The sequence below is a fragment of the Salmo salar genome, chromosome ssa19 (assembly GCF_905237065.1).
Source record: "Salmo salar chromosome ssa19, Ssal_v3.1, whole genome shotgun sequence".
NCBI lineage: Eukaryota > Metazoa > Chordata > Actinopteri > Salmoniformes > Salmonidae > Salmo > Salmo salar.
The window spans coordinates 63,960,541-63,979,972 of record NC_059460.1 but is presented as its reverse complement, the minus strand read 5'-3'; the positions used below and the strand labels follow the sequence as shown (position 1 = coordinate 63,979,972).

The 19,432-nt window shown below is 41.2% G+C and overlaps 1 protein-coding gene across 1 annotated transcript; it reads left to right on the top strand.

Annotated features, from left to right (window-relative positions):
- The first annotated feature begins 10,669 nt into the window (after window positions 1-10,669).
- pgap3 (post-GPI attachment to proteins phospholipase 3) lies at window positions 10,670-18,733 on the top strand. Its single transcript, XM_014158616.2, has 8 exons — window positions 10,670-11,159; window positions 11,787-11,884; window positions 14,301-14,453; window positions 14,672-14,734; window positions 15,447-15,508; window positions 15,861-15,997; window positions 16,198-16,402; window positions 16,725-18,733. The coding sequence occupies exons 1-8, from the start codon at window positions 10,907-10,909 to the stop codon at window positions 16,786-16,788; spliced, it is 1,035 nt and encodes a 344-aa protein (XP_014014091.1). The 5' UTR covers window positions 10,670-10,906; the 3' UTR covers window positions 16,789-18,733.
- The last annotated feature ends 699 nt before the right edge of the window (window positions 18,734-19,432 follow it).

Here is a 19,432-nt window from a genome sequence, read left to right as displayed (position 1 = left end):
AATGTCTGTTTTGTCTCGACTTGATGTGAAGTAATCATGTACTGGGAAAAAAAAGGAAAGCTTAAAAGGGACGAGTACTGCACTAAAATAGCTTGCCTACACCTCTCTCTTAATTTCTCTTTCTCATCAATAGGGACAAAAGGAAGGGTGGTTGAATAAGAGTAAAGCATGATTTAGCAGTAGGTGCATTGTAAGAGAGAGATGGCGAAAGGAGAAAAGGAGACGAAAGAAAATCTCAACATTTTCGGTCAGAAATCTCTGTAACAAATAAAACAAGCAATGACTTATAAATAAAAACCAATGTCTTTCGTACCACCGTGTCTGTTGGGTTAAGTGAGCTTCGGTTAAAAGCCATAGCCCTCACTGGTTTCCTTTCTATTGCTTACTGTACAGCCCTTGACAATGCTTCCAAGTATGGGTAGCTGCATCCCAATATGGGGGCCAAGTATGGGCGAGTGTCGAAAGGAGCCGGTGTATGGAAAGCGAATCAGCTAATTGGGCAGGTTTGTTGCCACTGATTGGGCTGTACCACGAGTCGATAAACTGCCCAGTGGGCGCTTCCCACTGGGCAGTTGTATCATGATTTTTACATTTACATTTTAGTCATTTAGCAGACACTCTCATCCAGAGCAACTTACAGTAGTGAATGCATACATTTCATTTAAATTATTATAACTTTTTTTTCTGTGCTGGCCCCCCGTGGGAATCGAACCCACAACCCTGGCGTTGCAAACACCATGCTCTACCAACTGAGCTACAGGGAAGGCTTATGATGTCGCCGGCGGTAGCTAATGTGGCTTTTATTTCAAGGAGGATAGCAGCCTACACAAGAAATAACTAATATTGATAACCATCTAGATGTCACCTTGATACACAATGGAAATGGAAAGTAGCTACTTAGTAGCCAATATCAGGGTGACCATCACAGTAAGCATGTGCATACAACCCATACAAGCAACAGCGCACCCATCATCAATACTTTTAATAAAACATTTAAAAACATCAGTTTTATAGGCTGACTGAAAATGTACAATTTTTGTAAAACTAACAGTGAAATAGCCCGGGATCGAACCAGGGTCTGTAGTGATGCCTCTACCACTGAGATGCAGTGCCTTAGACCGCTGTGCCACTCGGCAGCCAAGATAAAACTATCACCTAGATAAAACTTTAAGAAAGATACACATCATACCTGTTCGAGAATGCCCAATATTTTGTACCTCATCATACCAAGGTCATCAACACATTCTCAAACAATGTGAAGATATGGCCTACCTTTTCTCCTGTAACAATCAGGCAGACTATGGGGCTTTATCTAGGGTGAGCGATATATTACACCTAGTGAAATCCTCCTCATAGTAAAAATCTGTATGGGCCAGAACGAGGCTTAGGAAATATCACTTCACCATGAGTATTGTGCTGTTTAGGCAGCCATATCTATCCAACATACTTACTTCTTTGCCCAACTTTTAGGGCAGGGTATTTAAGTGTATTTAGAACATTTATTTTGGAGAAAAAAAAGTATTTTAAAAGTTTCTTTCAAATAGCATTTGGTAGAGCTGTTGGTTTTACAAGAAGACATTTACATACTTTAAATAGGCAGTGTATTAGAATATATTTATACTGAACAGAAATATCAATGCAACATGTAAAGTGTTGGTTTCATGAGCTGAAATAAAAGATCCCTGAAATTTTCCACAAAAAATATTTCTCTCAGATTTTGGGCATTAATTGATTTACATCCCTGTTAGTAAGCATTCCTCCTTTGCCAAGATAATCCATTCAGCTGACACGTGTGGCATATCAAGAAGCTGATTAAGCAGCATGATCATTACAAAGGTGCACCTTGTGCTGGGGACAATAAAAGGCCACTGAAGTTTTGTCACACAACACAATGCCACAGATGTCTCAAGTTGAGGGATTGTGCAATTGGCATGCTGACTGCAAGAATGTCCACCAGAGCTGTTGCCAGAGAATTGAAAGTTCATTTCTCTACCATAAGCCGCCTCAACGTCATTTTAGAGAATTTGGCAGTATGTCCAACCGGCCTCAAAACCGCAGACCATGTGTAACCACGCCAGCCCAGGATCTCCACATCCAGCTTCTTCACCTGCGGGATCGTCTGAGACCAGCCACCCAGACAGCTGATGAAATTGTAGGTTTGCACAACTGAATAATTTCTGCACAAACTGTCAGAAACCGTCTCAGGGAAGCTCATCTGCGTGCTCGTCATTCTCACCAGTGGGCAAATTCTCACCTTCAATGGTCACTGGCAGGCTGGAGAAGTGTGCTCTTCACGGGTAAATCCCGGTTTCAACTGTACCGGGCAGATTGCGCTGTGTGGGCGAGCAGTTTGCTGATGTCATCGTTGTGATCAGGGTGCCCCATGGTGGTGATGGGGTTATGGTATGGGCAGGAGTAAGCTACGGACAATGAACACAATTGAATTGTATCAATGGCAATTTGAATGCACAGAGATACCGTGAAGAGATCCTGAGGCCCATTGTTGTGTCATTTCATCCGCTGCCATCACTTCATATTTCAGCATGATAATATACGGCCCCATGTCGCAAGGATCTGTTCACATTTCCTGGAAGCTGAAAATGTCCCAGTTCGTCCTTGGTCCCAGTTCGTCCTCTGATCCACGCCCATATATATATATAAAAAAAGAAAGTTATTTGTGACAAACAGATTCATATCTCTCTTCCCAGTCATGTAAAATCCATAGATTAAGGACTAATTAATTTATTTCAATTGACTGATTTCCTTTATGAACTGTTACGTTATGTTGCGTTTATATTTTGGTTCAGTGTAGTTGACTTAAATGGCCCACTGTTTTCGTCATTGACAATAACTACACTAAATCATTATTCAAATGACAAAAATGTGACTGACTCATTTTGACTAAAATATCCGTAAGACTAAATAAAAAAGGACAAAAATGAACACTTTGACTTACATATCTCATAATTATGACTTACCATCTCATAACATCTTAGCCTACTATCTCATAATTATGCCTTAGTATCTCATTATTATGACTTACTATCTCATACTGATGACTTAGCTACATATTTCATTGTTATTACTTACTAACTCATAATTATAAGAGAGCTACATATTTCATTGTTATTACTTACTATCTCATAATTATGACTTAATATTTATATAGTTTTTAACTAGGCAAGTCAGGTAAGAACAAATTCTTATTTACAATGACAGCCTAGGAACAATGGGTTAACTGCCTTGTTCAGGGGCAGAACGACAGATCTTTACCATGTCAACTCAGGGATTCGATCTAGCAACCTTTCGGTTACTGGCCCAACGCTCTAACCACTAAGCTATCTGATAATGACTTACTATCTCATAACTCATAGTCAGATTTTCATTTTTTGGTGGTGGGAATGGGCTTCCACAGAGTATAGGTGTCATATTACCCATAAAACCTAGCGGTCAAACAGGGAAATGATTCCAATAATTTTTCCACCATTCATTTTTCCTCAGGGGATTTTAGAAACACTTAAAATAAGGGCTTTATTTCCTGTAGACTTACCCCAGTGTTACAGTTTGATAACCATAGAAATTGCTCTTGGACAAGGTGCCTTTTATCAATATATTTGGCTCCATTTACCCTCTGATACTAATTAGCATTTTCGAATCCAAGTAGACATCATGCAAAACTACAAATCTCTAGCTGGCACCTTTGCTAACAGGTAATGTGTCAATGTAAAACTTGCACCAGACAGTTCACAGAATTTTCCATTTAAAGAAATTTAGTCAAATTATTCATTACTAAATCTAGCTAACTTCTATAGTTAATACAGAGATTATTACCTTTGCCTCAATTTGGCAGTCTTCTCCAGATCATCATGGCATTTGTAGTTCTTTATGATAGCCACATTACCAGTTAATTAGCATTTCATTGTTGAGGGGTAAACACAGGTGAATACATTTGATATTCGCCAGACATTCAGGCCTTCAAACTTCAGTAGCTCGCAAACAATTTGAGCGACATACCTCAGGTTAGGCTCTTTATGAAGACAAACATATGTACAACATTGCACAGGTCTTATTTCCTCGATTCAGACCAGAGTTTCATAATCGCATGTCAGCGGTGTAAGCAGCCTGGCGCACCATTAATGCAACCAGTTAGGGACCATCAACACAGTGCATGATCCCAATATTTAAATTTAAATAGCTCTTCAACCACGTGACTTAGCAACCTCATTTCAATTGTCCATTATTTCTTACATAGACATGTTGCACGGCCATGTTGCACAGTTAGATTTTCTCATAAAATGTTTCCAACATTTTATATACACTGCATTCAAAACATATTCAGATCCCTTCCCTTTTTTCAGATTTTGTTAAATTACAGCCTTATTCTAAAATGTATTAAAACGTTTTTCTTTACCTAATGAATCTACACACAATACCCCATAATTACAAAGGGAAAACAGGTTTTTAGAAATTTGAGCAATTTTATAACAAATGTAAAACAGAAATGCCTTATTTACCTAAGTTTTCAGACCGTTTGCTATGAGACTCGAAATTGAGCTCCGGTGCATCCTGTTTCCATTGATCATCTGTGAGATGTTTCTTCAACTTGGAAGTCCACCTGTGGTAAATTCAATTGGTTGTCCATGATTTGGAAAGGCACACAGCTGTCTTTATAAGGTCCCACAGTTGACAATGCATGTCTGAGCAAAAACCAAGCCATGAGGTAGAAGGAATTGTCCTTAGAGCCCGAGACAGGATTGTGTCGAGGTACAGATCTGGGGAAGGGTAAGAAAAAAATGTCTGCAGCATTGAAGGTCCCCAAGAAGACAGTGTCGTCCATCATTCTTAAATGGAAGAAGTTTGGAACCACCAAGACTCTTCCTAGAGCTGGCTGCCCAGCAAAACTGAACAATCGAAGGAGAAGGACCTTGGTCAGGGAGGTGACGAAGAACCCGATGGTCACTCTGACAGAGCTCCAGAGTTCCTCTGTGGAGATGGGAGAACCTTCCAGAAGGACAACTATCTCTGCAGCACTCCACCAATCAGGCCTTTATGGTTGAGTTGCCAGACAGAAGCCCCTCTTCAGTAAAAGGCACATGACAGCCCACTTGGAGTTTGCCAAAAGGCACCTAAAGGACTCTGACCATGAGAAACTAGATTCTCTGGTCTGATGAAACCAAGATTGAACTCTTTGGCCTGAATGCCAAACGTCACATCTGGAGGAAACCTGGCACCGTCCCTGTGGTGAAGCTTGGTGGTGGTAGAATCATGCTGTGGGGATGTTCTTCAGCGGCAGGGACTGGGAGACTAGTCAGGATTGAGGGAAAGATGAACGGAGCAAAGTACAGAGATCCTTGATGAAAACCTGCTCCTGAGCGCTCAGGACCTCAGACTGGGGCGAAGGTTCACCTTCCAACAGGACAACAACCCGAAGCACACAGCCAAGACAATGCAGGAGTGGCTTCGGGACAAGTCTCTGAATGTCCTTGAGTGGCCCAGCCAGAGCCCGGACTTGATCCCAATCGAACATCTCTGGAGAGACCTGAAAATAACTGTGCAGCGAACCTCCCCATCCAACCTGACAGAGCTTGAGAGGATCTGCAGAGAATAATGGAAGAAACTCCACAAATACAGGTGTGCCAAGCTTGTAGCATCATACACAATAAGACACGAGGCTGTGTTCGCTAACAAAGGTGCTTCAACAAAGTACTGAGTAAAGGGTCTGAATACTTATGCAAATGTAATATTTCAGTTTTAGATTTTTAATACATTTGCAAAAATGTCTAAAAATCAGTTTTTGCTTTGTCATTATGGGGTATTGTGTGTAGATTGATTGAGGGAAAAATCCATCCACTAATCCATTTTAGAATAAGGCTGTAACGTAACAAAATGTGGAAAAAGTCAAGGGATCTGAATACTTTCTGAATGCTGTGTGTGTGTGTGTGTGTGTGTGTGTGTGTGTGTGTGTGTGTGTGTGTGTGTGTGTGTGTGTGTGTGTGTGTGTGTGTGTGTGTGTGTATGTATATTTTATATATATATATATATATATATATATATATACATACACACACACATACACACACACACACACACACACAGTTGAAGTTGGAAGTTTACATACACCTTAGTCAAATATATTTAAACTCAGTGTTTCACAATTCCTGACATTTAATCCTAGTAAAAATTCCCTGTCTCACGTCAGTTAGGATCTTATTTTAAGAATGTGAAATGTCAGAATAATAGTAGAGAGAATTATTTATTTAAGCTTGTATTTCTTTCATCACATTCCCAGTGGGTCAGAAGTTTACATACCCTAAATTAGTATTTGGTAGCATTGCCTTTAAATTGTTTAATTTGGGTCAAATGTTTCGGGTAGCCTTCCACAAGCTTCCCACAATAAGTTGGGTGAATTTGGCCCCTTCCTCGTGACAGAGCTGGTGTAACTGAGCCAGGTTTTTAGGCCTCCTTGCTCACACACGCTTTTTCAGTTCTGCTCACAAATTTTCTATAGAATTGAGGTCAGGGCTTTGTGATGGCCACTTCAATACCTTGACTTTGTTGTCATTAAGCCATTTTGCCACAACGTTGGAAGTATGCTTGGGGTCATTGTCCATTTGGAAGACCCATTTGCGACCAAGCTTTAACTTCCTGACTGATGTCTTGAGATGTTGCTTCAATATATCCACATCATTTTCCTACCTCATGATTCCATCTATTTTGTGATGTGCACCAGTCCCACCTGCAGCAAAGCATCCCCACAACATGTTGCCACCCCCGTGCTTCACGGTTGGGATGGTGTTCTTCGGCTTGCAAGCCTCCCCCCTTTTCCTCCAAACATAACAATGGTCATTATGGCCAAACAGTTCTATTTTTGTTTCATGAGACCAGGGGACGTTTCTCCAAAAAGTACGGTCTTTGTCTCCATGTGCAATTGCAAACCGTAGTCTGACTTTTTTTATGGCGGTTTTAGAGCACTGGCTTCTTCCTTGCTGAGCGGCCTTTAAGGTTATGTCGATGTATGACTCGTTTTACAGTTGATATAGATACTTTGATACCTGTTTCCTCCAGCATCATTACAAGGTCTTTGCTGCTGTTCTGGGATTGATTTTCACTTTTCGCACCAAATTACGTTCATCTCTAGGAGACAGAACGCGTCTTCTTCCTGAGCAGTATGATGGCTGCTTGGTCCCATGGTGTTTATACTTGCGTACTATTGTTTGCACAGATTAACTTGGTACCTTCAGGCGTTTGGAAATTGCTCCCAAGGATGAACCAGACTAGACTAAAATAACTTAGGTCTTGCTTGATTTCTTTTGATTTTCCCATGATGTCAAGCAAAGAGGCACTGAGTTTGAAGGTAGGCCTTGAAATACATCCACAGGTACACCTCCAATTGACTCAAATTATGTCAATTAGCCTATCAGAAGCTAATGCCATGACATAATTTTCTGTAAGTTTCCAAGCTGTTTAAAGGCACAGTCAATTTAGTGTATGTGCACTTCTGACCCACTAACAGACTTGCCAAAACTATAGTTTTAACAAGAAATTTGTGGAAGGGTTGAAAAAGGAGTTTTAATGACTCCAACCTAAGTGAATGTAAACTTCCGACTTCAACTGTATATATACACACTACCGTTCAAAAGTTTGGGGTCACCTAGAACTGTCCTTGTTTTTGAAAGAAAAGCACATTTTTTGTCCATTTAAAATAACATCAAATTGATCAGAAATACAGTGTAGACATTGTCAATGTTGTAAATGACTATTATAGCTGGAAATGGCAGATTTTTTATGGAATATCTACATAGGTGTACAGAGGCCCATTATCAGCAACCATCACTCCTGTGTTCCAATGGCACATTGTGTTAGCTAATCCAAGTTGATCATTTTAAAAGGCTAATTGATCATTAGAAAACCCTTTTGCAATTATGTTAGCACAGCTGAAAACTGTTGTCCTGATTTAAAGAAGCAATAAAACTGGCCTTCTTTAGACTAGTTGAGTATCTGCAGCATCAGCATTTTGGGGTTCGATTACAGGCTCAAAATGGCCAGAATCAAAGACCTTTCTTCTGAAACTCGTCAGTCTATTCTTGTTCTGAGAAATGAAGGCTATTCCATGTGAGAAATTCGCAAGAAACTGAAGATCTTGTACAATGCTGTGTACTACTCCCTTCACAGAACAGCGCAAACTGGCTCTAACCAGAATAGAAAGAGTGGGAGGCCCCGGTGCACAACTGAGCAAGAGGACAAGTACATTAGTGTGTCTAGTTTGAGAAACAGACGCCTCACAAGTCCTCAACTGGCAGCTTCATTAAATTGTATTTGCAAAACACCAGTCTCAACGTCAGCAGTGAAGAGGCAGCTCCGGGATGCTGGCCTTCTAGGCAGAGTTCTTCTGTCCAGTGTATGTGTTCTTTTGCCCATCTTAATCTTTTTTTTGTATTGGCCAGTCTGAAATAAGGCTTTTTCTTTGCAACTCTGCCTAGAAGTCCAGCATCCCGGAGTCGCCTCTTCATTGTTGACGTTGAGACTGGTGTTTTGCGTTTTAAAATTATAAAATGATACACTTGGATTAGCTAACACAACGTGCCATTGGAACACAGGAGTGATGGTTGCTGATAATGGGCCTCTGTACGCCAATGTAGATATTCCATAAAAAATCAGCCGTTTATAGGTTCAATAGTCATTTACCACATTAACAATGTCTACACTGTATTTCTGATCTATTTGATGTTATTTTAATGGACAATTGTTTTTATTTTCCTTCAAAAATAAGGACATTTCTAAGTGACACCAAAGTTTTGAACGGTAGTGTGTGTGTGTGTGTATATATTATATATATATATAAAAAATTGAAATTATTGTATGAGAAAACAACTAAAGGGTTTTTGCAACATGCCTCTCTACATAAGGAAAAATTGGGTTGGTAAGTCACATGGTTGAAAAGCTATTGAAACTGTACTTTTTTAACAATATTTGTATGAAATTGTGTAAGCCCTTTGCACACCATTTGGTTTTCCTACAATTTTGTTCTCTACCCTATGAACAATACAAAGTCGGTTTAAGGTGTCTAGGTCATGTGATCAAGGACCTATTGAAATTTAAAGTCAAAAAATGAACTAGTAAATGAAGGTAAAATTAATTCAGGGGTGAAAGTAGATTGAATTTCTTCCTGGTACCCCACCCCCCAAAAAAGATTGTCTGCAAAGCAGACCTGTACATTCTGCCGCCCTTGGCAAGAAAGAAATGGCCACCGCTCTCCTATCCCCGCTAAACTACACTGAACAAAAATATAAACACAACATGTGAAGTATTGGTCCCATGTTTCTTGAGCTGTAATGTTCCGTAAGCACAAAAGTATTATTTCTGTCAAATTGTGTGTACATTCCTGTTAGTGAGCATTTCTCATTTGCCAAGATGATCCATCCACCTAACCAGTGTGGCATATCAAGAAACTGATTAAACAGCATGATCATTACACAGGTGCACATTGTGCTGGGGACAATAAAAAGGCCACTAAAGTTTTGTCACCGAACACAATGGCACAGGTGTCTCAAGTTGAGGGAGCGTGCAATTGGATACCTGACTACAGTAATGTCCAACAGAGCTGTTGCCAGATAATTCAATGTTAATTTCTCTACCATAAGTCGCCTCCAACGTCATTTTAGAGAATTTGTGTGGAAAAACAAATTATGATTGGCTGGGCCTGGCTCCCCAGTGGGTGGGCATGGCTCCCAAGTGTGTGGGCCTATGCCCTCCCAGGCCACCCATGGCTGCGCCACTGCCCAGTCATGTGAAATACAGATAAGGTCCTAATGAATGTATTTAAATTGACTGATTTACCTTATATGAACTGTAACTCAGTAATATCTTTGAAATTGTTGCGTTTATATTTTTGTTCAGTATAGTTACATTGACTGTGTGCCAGGCTGCCTACACCTTTGCCTTGTGATTATGAAACTCGGGATGGAATCGGGAAATAAGACCCGTGCAACGCTGTACACCTTTTTTCCTTCATAAAGAGCCAACCCTGAGGTATGTAGTTCAAATCGTTCGCGAGCTATTGAAGTTTGAAGGTCCGAATGTATGGCGAATATCGAAACTCAAACCAATTTTACCACGGTGAAAAACGATTGGAACCATTTCCCTATTTGACCGTTAAATTTTACGAGTATTATTACTCATTCTGTGGTATTTTAGCACAGATAGAACTGTAATGAAACAGCAGATGTATAAATGTGAAGCATTCGCTTGGTATTTCCACTCACTACACAATATGGTAGTGAGAGGAAGCCCACTGGCGAGCAGTGGCAGAAGATGGATCGAAATGGATTTTGGCCGACATTCAGCGCATGTTCTCATCGATGAAACATTTGATCTCAATACAGAGATTTATATTCCCAAAACCAAAAATCTGTTTTGAACAGAGTGGACTAAGTTTTGTAGTTTTAACCCTTTGCAAAAGTTAGGGAGAAAAATCGCGTTGTTTTAGAAGGTGCGCGAAGGCGATGTGAGTTATTGCACACGCGCACTTCAAAGTAGGCGTTCCCTAACGAAAATGCAGATGTCACGCCAATAGGAGCTCGTGCTTGGCTCTGCCCACTATGACTCATTTGCTCCGATTGGAAACGACAGGCTCTTGGTTTAGTTCGAAAAAAAAATCTTTGACTCTCGTCTTTTTTTTCTTTATCAACCACCGGCATGCGCAGTGCGCATGTTTATTCTCACTTCCTGGTCCGGAATTTGGAAAACTGCACGGCTAGGAGCAGGGTGAAAAGTACATCAGTGTACCCATAGGGCAGTGATCCGCAAAGACACTTCGGGACCTACTCGACTACCGCAGGTGGAACGATGTTCTGGTGATCTGGGTATGGAAAGCTGGGCCTTTGTTGTCGGCTCTGGGTGACATGAAATGCCGCTGTGGTCGCTACCCCGTGCCGACTCTACGACTATGGCCTCGCCACTGCCCCCCTGCACAGCTGTCATATACTCTGCCCTGGCAATCGTCGCTCTTCTCCTGCTCTCCGCGACTGCTGTGAATGCCTCCCAAGGCGACAAGGAGCCAGTTTACCAAGGCTGTGTCACGCAATGTGTCCGGACCAACTGCACCGGAGCTCGGCTCAGAGGTTTTCAGTCTACACAGGCGCCTTACATGGCGCTGACAGGTGAGGGTTTTCTGCCGCTGCCACGTTCTGGAAGTTTAAAAACTAGCTAGTTCGCGTTGGGGAACCAGTCGCCCCGCAGCTAACGTTACTACTAGAGCAGCATCCACTGATATCGTAGCTAGCTAACCAATTTCGTTATCAGTGTGGAAATGAGAAATGCTTAAAATGCGTATTACTGTCATTTTAAATGCATTGGTTTGCCTGTTCTGCATTGGTTTGCCTGTTCTGCATTGGTTTGCCTGTTCTGCATTGGTTAGCTGTTCGTATACTCAAGAGTGTTGCATTTTGGTGATCACTGCATGAGGTACTGCATGAAGTTTTAAAGCCAGTTGAGCATTTGAATTGGTGCTACTAATGAATTATCTGTGATGCAACAAGCCTTAGCCCATTTGGCTTCTGTCAAATCAATTAACTACAGACTATCAATGACCATTATGGTGTTGTGTTCCATCAGATAAGTTGGCTTACTGCTGTAGATTGTCAGGAATGACCACCAAAGCCACTTTATTCTTGCTAAGCAAGGTCAGAGTCAAAAAGAAGAGTGAACCCATAGGCTGTAATTGAACACTGCCCATTTATTTCATTGTGTGTGTGTGTTCTAACTCCAGCTTTCTGTCCCTTGTCCAGGCTGGACGTGTCGTGATGACTGCCGGTACCAGTGCATGTGGCAAACAGTGGGACTGTACCAGGCTGAAGGCTACAGCATCCCACAGTTCCATGGAAAGGTATGGTTCTATGCATTCTATGGTCAACCTTACCATGAGCTCCTTAGTGCAGAGTTATCCAATGTCAATAAATGGCTTTCGGGATAACAAACTTTTTCTGCATCTTAGAAAAACAGAGTCCCTCGGTTTTAGTGTCAAAGTGGGCACAAAACCTCAGTCAGTTACCATGAGTGTGAACTGAATAGGTACCTAACCGGTGAAACTGTTCCTGAAGGTTTTAACAATGTTAAACCAAAAATGTAAATTCCTAGCTTGGGACATCAACATATTTTGATAGTGACACCCTAAGGACTCTGGCAGGTGTGCTAGTTCAGTGTCACTTTGATTATGTGTGCACATCCTGGTTAACCAGCAGACCCAAACATCTAAAGAATAAGCTACAAACCAATCAAAACAAGCTGGTGAGAATTGTACTGAAGCATTTTAAGCAGCTAGGCTGGCTATCTGTAGAGAAAAGGGTCATATTAATTAAACTGTTCCACAGATTTGTTACTGACTCAGCCCCAGGTACCTATCAAATTATTTTACTTATATTAGAGATTTCTACCAATACAACGCCAGAGACTCTAATGCCAGTCTTACATTAAAGAGCCTAACTTCTCAGAACACCTTTTTATACACCTGCACTGTTGTGTGGAACAAACTACTACAGCAACTCAAATCCATGCTGACCATAACATTTAAAAAATAATGTCAAAAGCTGACTAATGATTGAGTAATATAACAATTGTTTCTTGTCTGTATCATTTTGTTATTACAGTCTTCATTTAAAATGGATTACATTTAGGTTTTGTGTCACTGATCTACACACAATACCCCATAACGTCAGTGGAATTAGGTTTTTAGAAATGTTTACAAATGAATAAAAAATGAAACTCTATGTCTTAAGTCAATAAGTATTCAACCCCTTTTTTATGGCAAGCCGAAATAACTTAAGGAGTAAAAATGTGCTTAACATGTCAGTTAATAAGTTGCATGGACTAACTATGTGTGTGATAATGGTGTTTAACATAATTTTTGAATGACTACCCCATCTCTGTACCCCACACATGCAATTATCTGTATGGTCCCTTAGTTGAGCAGTGAATTTCAAGCACAGATTCAACGACAAAGACCAGGGAGGTTTTCCAATGCCTCACATGGGTAAAAAAAATAATTAAAAAGCAGACATTGAATATCCCTTTGAGCATTGTGAAGTTATTAATTACACTTTGGATAGTGTATCAATCACAGGAGGCTGCTGAGGGGAGAATGGCTCATAATAATGACCGGAATGGAGCAAATGGAATGGCATCAAACACCTGGAAACTATGATGCTGGCCTTCTAGGTGGAGTTCCTCTGTCCAGTGTCTGTGTTCTTTTGCCCATCTTAATCTTTTCTTTTTATTGGCCAGTCTGAGATCTGGCTTTTTCTTTGCAACTCTGCCTAGTTGGCCAGCATCCCAGAGGCGCCTCTTCACTGTTGATGTAGAGACGTGTTTTGCGGGTACTATTTAATGAAGCTGCCAGTTGAGGTCTTGTGAGCCGTCTGTTCCTCAAACTAGACACACTAATGTACTTGTCGTCTTGCTCAGTTGTGCACCGGGGCCTTGCGCTGTTCTGTGAAGGGAGTAGTACACAGCATTGTACGAGATCTTCAGTTTCTTGGCAATTTCTCGCATGGAATAGCCTTCATTTCTCAGAACAAGAATTGATGTATGAGTTTCAGAAGAAAGGTCTTTGTTTCTGGCCATTTTGAGGCTGTAATCGAACCCAAAAATGCTGATGCTCCAGGTACTCAACTAGTCTAAAGAAGGCCAGTTTTATTGCTTCTTTAATCAGGACAACAGTTCTCAGCTGTGCTAACATAATTGCAAAAGGGGTTTTCTAATGATCAATTAGCCTTTTTTTAAATGATCAACTTGGATTAGCTAACACAACGTGCCATTGGAACACAGGAGTGATGGTTGCTGATAATGGGCCTCTGTACGCCTATGTAGATATTCCATCAAAAATCTGCTGTTTCCAGCTACAACAGTGATTTACAACATTAACAATGTCTACACTGTATTTCCGATCAAGTTGATGTTATTTTAATGGACAAAAAATGTGCTTTTCTTTCAAAAACAAGGACATTTCTAAGTGACCCCAAACTTGTGTGTGTGTGTGTGTGTGTGTGTTTTTATTTAACTAGCAGCTCTTGTTCAGTACTAGCCCTTCTAATTCAAGTGGTCCAAGTCCTTGATTAGTTGGATAAGGTGCGCTAGTACTGTTCTTTCTGTTCTGCAATATATCAAATTAGTGGAACGGTTTGGGGGTACTCAAGGAGAGGTTTGGAAATTAACCACTAGGCTATATATATATGGGGATGATGAGAGACTAGGAGTCACTCTATTTTGTCTCACTCTTTCCTTCTTTGTCCCGCTCTCTTCTACAGTGGCCATTTGCGCGGTTCCTGTGCTTCGAGGAGCCAGCATCTGCTCTAGCCTCTCTGCTCAACGGCCTGGCCTGCCTTCTGATGCTGCTGCGCTACCGCAGCTCTGTGCCACGCCAGAGCCCCATGTACTACACCATCACCGCCTTCTCTCTGGTGTGTTTTGAATGTGTTTGTTTCGTGAGTGTGTCATGTGTAAGACAGAGGTCCACCAAGACTTACACCATTGTAGCATTTTCCTATACATTGTAATGTGTGCATTTGAGTGTACGGAAGTTTCATGAATTTAAGTTTTCAGAAACTTAACTTAACCTTTTTGCTTATTCATATTTACTTATGTAAACTTGTTTTTTTAATAAGTTCTCTTTATTCAGGTTTCTCTCAATGCTTGGTTCTGGTCCACAGTGTTCCACACCCGGGACACCTATCTCACTGAGGTAATGGTCATAACCTACCTAACCTTCATACAGCAAGTGGTTAATACAGCATGTGTTACAATTAGGGTATAGCCATCTGTGACACATAGCATACGTTGAGAAACCAGGGTAGAAATCAATTCCACTTCAATTCCTGTTGAATTGGACACATTTCTCAATAGAAATGCAGTTTTTCTCAATTGAGTGAAATTTGGATGCAGTAAAAGCCCCAACCCTGACAATCAGTTTGGACTTACGGGTAGCTACAACATACTTTAAGCTACAGTGTGGTTCATTCAATGCCAAACCATCTGCCAGGACAAGAGAAAACTTCCACTCAATCTTTTAAAACGAACAGGCAATTAGCTAATCAGATTAACCAAGCTCTAGGGTCTAATGACATTGTTGTCTTGTACTGCCATTAAACTGTATGATCCTCAGATTTCATCTGTCACCAGTCACCATTTTTGTGGTGTTCAATTCATGAGTTGAAAACGACCCATTTTATTTTCTATGAACATTTTTCAATTCATGAATTAGGATGCAGCGTAATAATTCAGATGGAACTGTTAACAGGCATTTGCCATGGATTGTTGTCAATAACTAACACCTCATCACCAATCCCTCGAGGTCGAGGATGATCTCTTCAGTGTTTTTTGTTGTTGGTCAGAACTAACCGTTTTATAAACCAAAAATATATTTGCCAATTTGTTTGTATTTATCTTTCTTCAAGAAAATGGACTACTTCTGTGCATCTGCTGTCATCCTCTACTCCATTTACTTATGCTGTGTGAGGTAAATTACAAACAGGCTTTTTTCTCATACTTTTTCCTCAAGAATATTGTTGATTAACCCCTATGACGTACGGTAAAAACACTGAAGGACCATTGGCAAAGGCAAACTGCATCAGTATAGAATAGACCTCAATAAGCCATGAGTGATAATATTTATGTTTATCTTATGTTAATATACATGCATAGATGTTGCGGTCGGCAACAAAAATGTCCTTCCATAAAGTGCTTTATTCCTGGTTTTGTTAATAGATGGCTCGTAAACACAAGGAAAATATGAAAGGTGATTATTAACCTCTGTATGGTTATATTTTAGGACAATGTATGATATGACATTGACCCTTCTATCTCCCCAGGACGTTGGGGCTGAAGAGGCCGGGGGTGTCCAGCATGGTAGGGGTTCTGCTCATCCTGGCCTTCACCTCCCACGTGTCTTACCTGACCTTCGTCAGCTTCGACTATGGTTACAACATGGCTGCCAACGCCACCATAGGTACGTTTAACCCTACCTTAATCCATAACAAGCAAAGAACACAAATATTTAATTCTAGTCAATTGTTCCCATGGTAACATTCACTTTAGCATTTCCCTGCTTGTGGTTAGTCTCAATCACTCTCGTTTTCCCTACCACACTATCCCCTACCCCCTCCACCCTCTCTCTCCACCACCTCCTGGTCCCTATCCCTCCCACAGGCATAGTGAACCTGCTGTGGTGGCTGTGCTGGTGCTGGCAGAACCGGCGGACACTCCCCTACTGGTGGAAGTGTGGCGTGGTGGTGGTGCTGCTCCATGGCCTGGCCCTGCTGGAGCTGCTCGACTTCCCGCCACTGTTCTGGGTCCTGGATGCCCATGCAGTCTGGCACCTCAGCACTGTGCCTGTGCATTTCCTCTTTTACAGGCACGTATACCTCTTGTCTATCGACCTATTCCAGTGGAAGCTGGTAGATAGAGAAATGGGGAGGACAGGCTCATTGTAATGGCTACTTGCTCCCACTTACTCCACAGAGCACTTTTTCATGTCTTTGAAAGCTATAAACAGAGGGCTCACTCAATTTCTTCTACTCCAAAAGTAGTCCTCATGGATAATCCATAAAAGGACAGCACTTGAAACCTTTCAATAGCTTCCCCTCGACCTTTACACAATCATCATCCAACATCTAGGCTTGCATTCGTTTTGCACCTCTATTCCATAACCAACTTCATCTCTCCCCCCCCTACAGTTTCTTGATAGACGACAGTCTCCATCTACTCAACACAGAGAAGACTGGTGTGAAACTGGAGTAGCAGGAGCTCACCACTTAACCCCACCTCTTTCCTCACTCACCAATCAAGGCAGCCGGACACCAGAATGGGGTGGAGCTAAGTCACCATGGCTACCTGCACTGCACCTGCTTGTCTATGAATTCCATCAAAGTATAGACTTTTTGTTGTTGACTTTTTCATGTTTTTTGAGGGGTTGATGAAATGATTTGAAATATTTATTTTTCACATTAGATTTTTCTTGACTTGATTGATGTTTGCATTCAGTAAGCTTTGCCTTGTATAGAGTGATAAATAAGGCCCCTTTGTCATCAAACTTTATCTAAATACTATATTGATTCATCCTGGACATTTACACAGTAGACCCGATGAACATTGGGTATCCACCAGCAATCGTACACATGCATATCGATTTGATTGAAGGCCTCTACAGAATAGGCATCGTAGGCTTGATGTTAGCTGTGTCAAAATCAGGCAGACATTTTGAAAGTGATCGAAAACGGGCCTTCATTCCTGGGTCATGTTCAATAGGCACGAAACGGAAGAAAGTGGTCTGAAACGGAGCGGTTCCATCTGAACTTGTCAAATGAGAAACGGTGTGCCCTAATAAACATAACCCTCTTGTCCATGAGGGCACAGTTTGAGTTTACGTTATAGAAGCTGCAGCCACCAGATGGCTCCACTACCACCCATAAGTGGAATCCACTCCCGGCACAACACTGCATGTGCCCAAGTCTGTGTGTGCCAAAAGTGGCCTTACATACACAGGGAGAGAGGTGCCCGCTGTCAGGGTGGGGGTGCCAGCATATTGTTCTGGAGTGGGGGGAAGGGGACCAGGGAGTATGTTTGGAGGCCATTCCAGCTGACTGTTTTATTATTTTTTTCTCTCGCCATCTCACCTTTATTTTTGTGCCTATGCTATTTCCATTGCTGCTTCTTTTAAAATGGATTTTCAAATGAGATTTGGTATTTTTTGCCATTTAGGATTTATTTGACATTGTTGTGTTGATTGGTTTTCTCAGTTATGATCACTTGTTGGGGGGGGTTGGTGTTGCTATCATGTAAAGGAAGTCTTATTTGTTATTCACCTTGATTGCCTTTCTGTGTGAGGAGAAGGAGAGATGGGAGCGGAATAATGGTAGAGTTGTGGACAGGGGGAGTGTACTGTGCAGTGAACCTATTGTACTTAACAAGTGAGGGTCAGACACAGGGCGTGACTGATAACACCTGGTTTACTGTGTGTGCCCCGCCCCCCAGTTTTGGATGTGTTTGGATGCATTGTACCCATGGTCTCAATATCACACACTACTCGATGCTACCACACCACTCTGGAGAATGTTTTCTCTCCACTTTTGCCTTACATGTAACACCCTGCCTTGTAATTTTGTTGTTTGTGTACGTACATTACACAATCTGTAGGCTTGTAACTTATTACCATTTCCTTTGCCACGCTTAACCATCTGCCTTTCCTATGTTGCTCTCTAGAACTAAACATTGACAACTAAATTGTAATAGCTTGAATTCATACAAAGTATAACTCTCTTTCCATGTGTTTGCTGTGCCATTGTTATGTGCACTTTGTGTATGCATCTCACCGTGTGTGTGCATTCTAAATTCTGTCCACGCCTTTGTATGTGAGCATGTGAACAATGAAGAAAGAGTATGTGTTGCTCATGTCTCTCCTCAAGGTTCTGTTATTGCTGTGGATGACCATCATGAACTGACTCAATGTGTGTGAGAGGGCGAGCGCGTGTGTGATAACACTACCCCTGAAGTAGACCCCCGTGTGTGTGTGTGTGGCTTCACTGAAAGCCAGAGGAAGTGATATGTGGGGGAAGAGGGTTACAGGAAAATCAGGAATAGTAACAGAGGACTTAGACTAAAAACAGTTTTGTTCTGAATCATATTATTTGCTTTATTATTATTTTGTTTACCATGTGCTTTTTATAAACCATTGACATTCACCTTATGATATTGTCTGAATCCAAAACAAGCATATCAACCCTTTGCTTTAGTCACGGTGGGAGTTTTTTTAGTTCACTGGAAGCTAAAATGAAGGCAATGTCAAAACGGGACTTCATATTGTATAGAAACAATCTCAAAATGGAGACATCGCTTATCAACAATATTGTTCCATATTCAATTTGTCTACATATTTCATAGCTCACCTGGCCTCAAGATGGCAGTATTAACAACCCCAAAAAATGAATAATACCACCTTGCGGCCGGTTGGGCTACATATTTCATATTACCTACTATGATAAGAGTGAAAACTACTGGTAGTTATTATTGTTAAATGACAACAGTGTACTAATACTACTGCTCAGTCCAGGAAGCAAGTTGATAACCTCTTTGAACGAAGTTAGATATCTCTTCCTGGTGTTGAATTGACCAACCTTAGAATTTAAGGATGTTACAAAAAAGAAACCTGGCCAATATTCAGAGGTGAAATGTTTAGAACAAAGACATCTGTTCAGATAAAAATGTTACTAATACAGCTGACAATCCCTAGTCTACCTGACACATAATCATATCTTCTCCACAATTTCTATCTCAATGTTCTATTATGTGGCACCAACCTGAACAGGCCTCTGATGTTGTACTACTGTAACTCCAGGAACTGTTCTAATGATCCCTGATGACAACTCACTAAAGCACTTGTGTCCCA

Bases quoted from the DNA above. Each gene is read 5' to 3' on its own strand.
- pgap3 (XM_014158616.2), top strand. From the start codon at position 10,907: ATGCCGCTGTGGTCGCTACCCCGTGCCGACTCTACGACTATGGCCTCG. The intron at 11,160-11,786 runs GTGAGGGTTTTC...TCCCTTGTCCAG, and splicing joins GCCTTACATGGCGCTGACAG to GCTGGACGTGTCGTGATGAC. The intron at 15,998-16,197 runs GTACGTTTAACC...TCCCTCCCACAG, and splicing joins GGCTGCCAACGCCACCATAG to GCATAGTGAACCTGCTGTGG.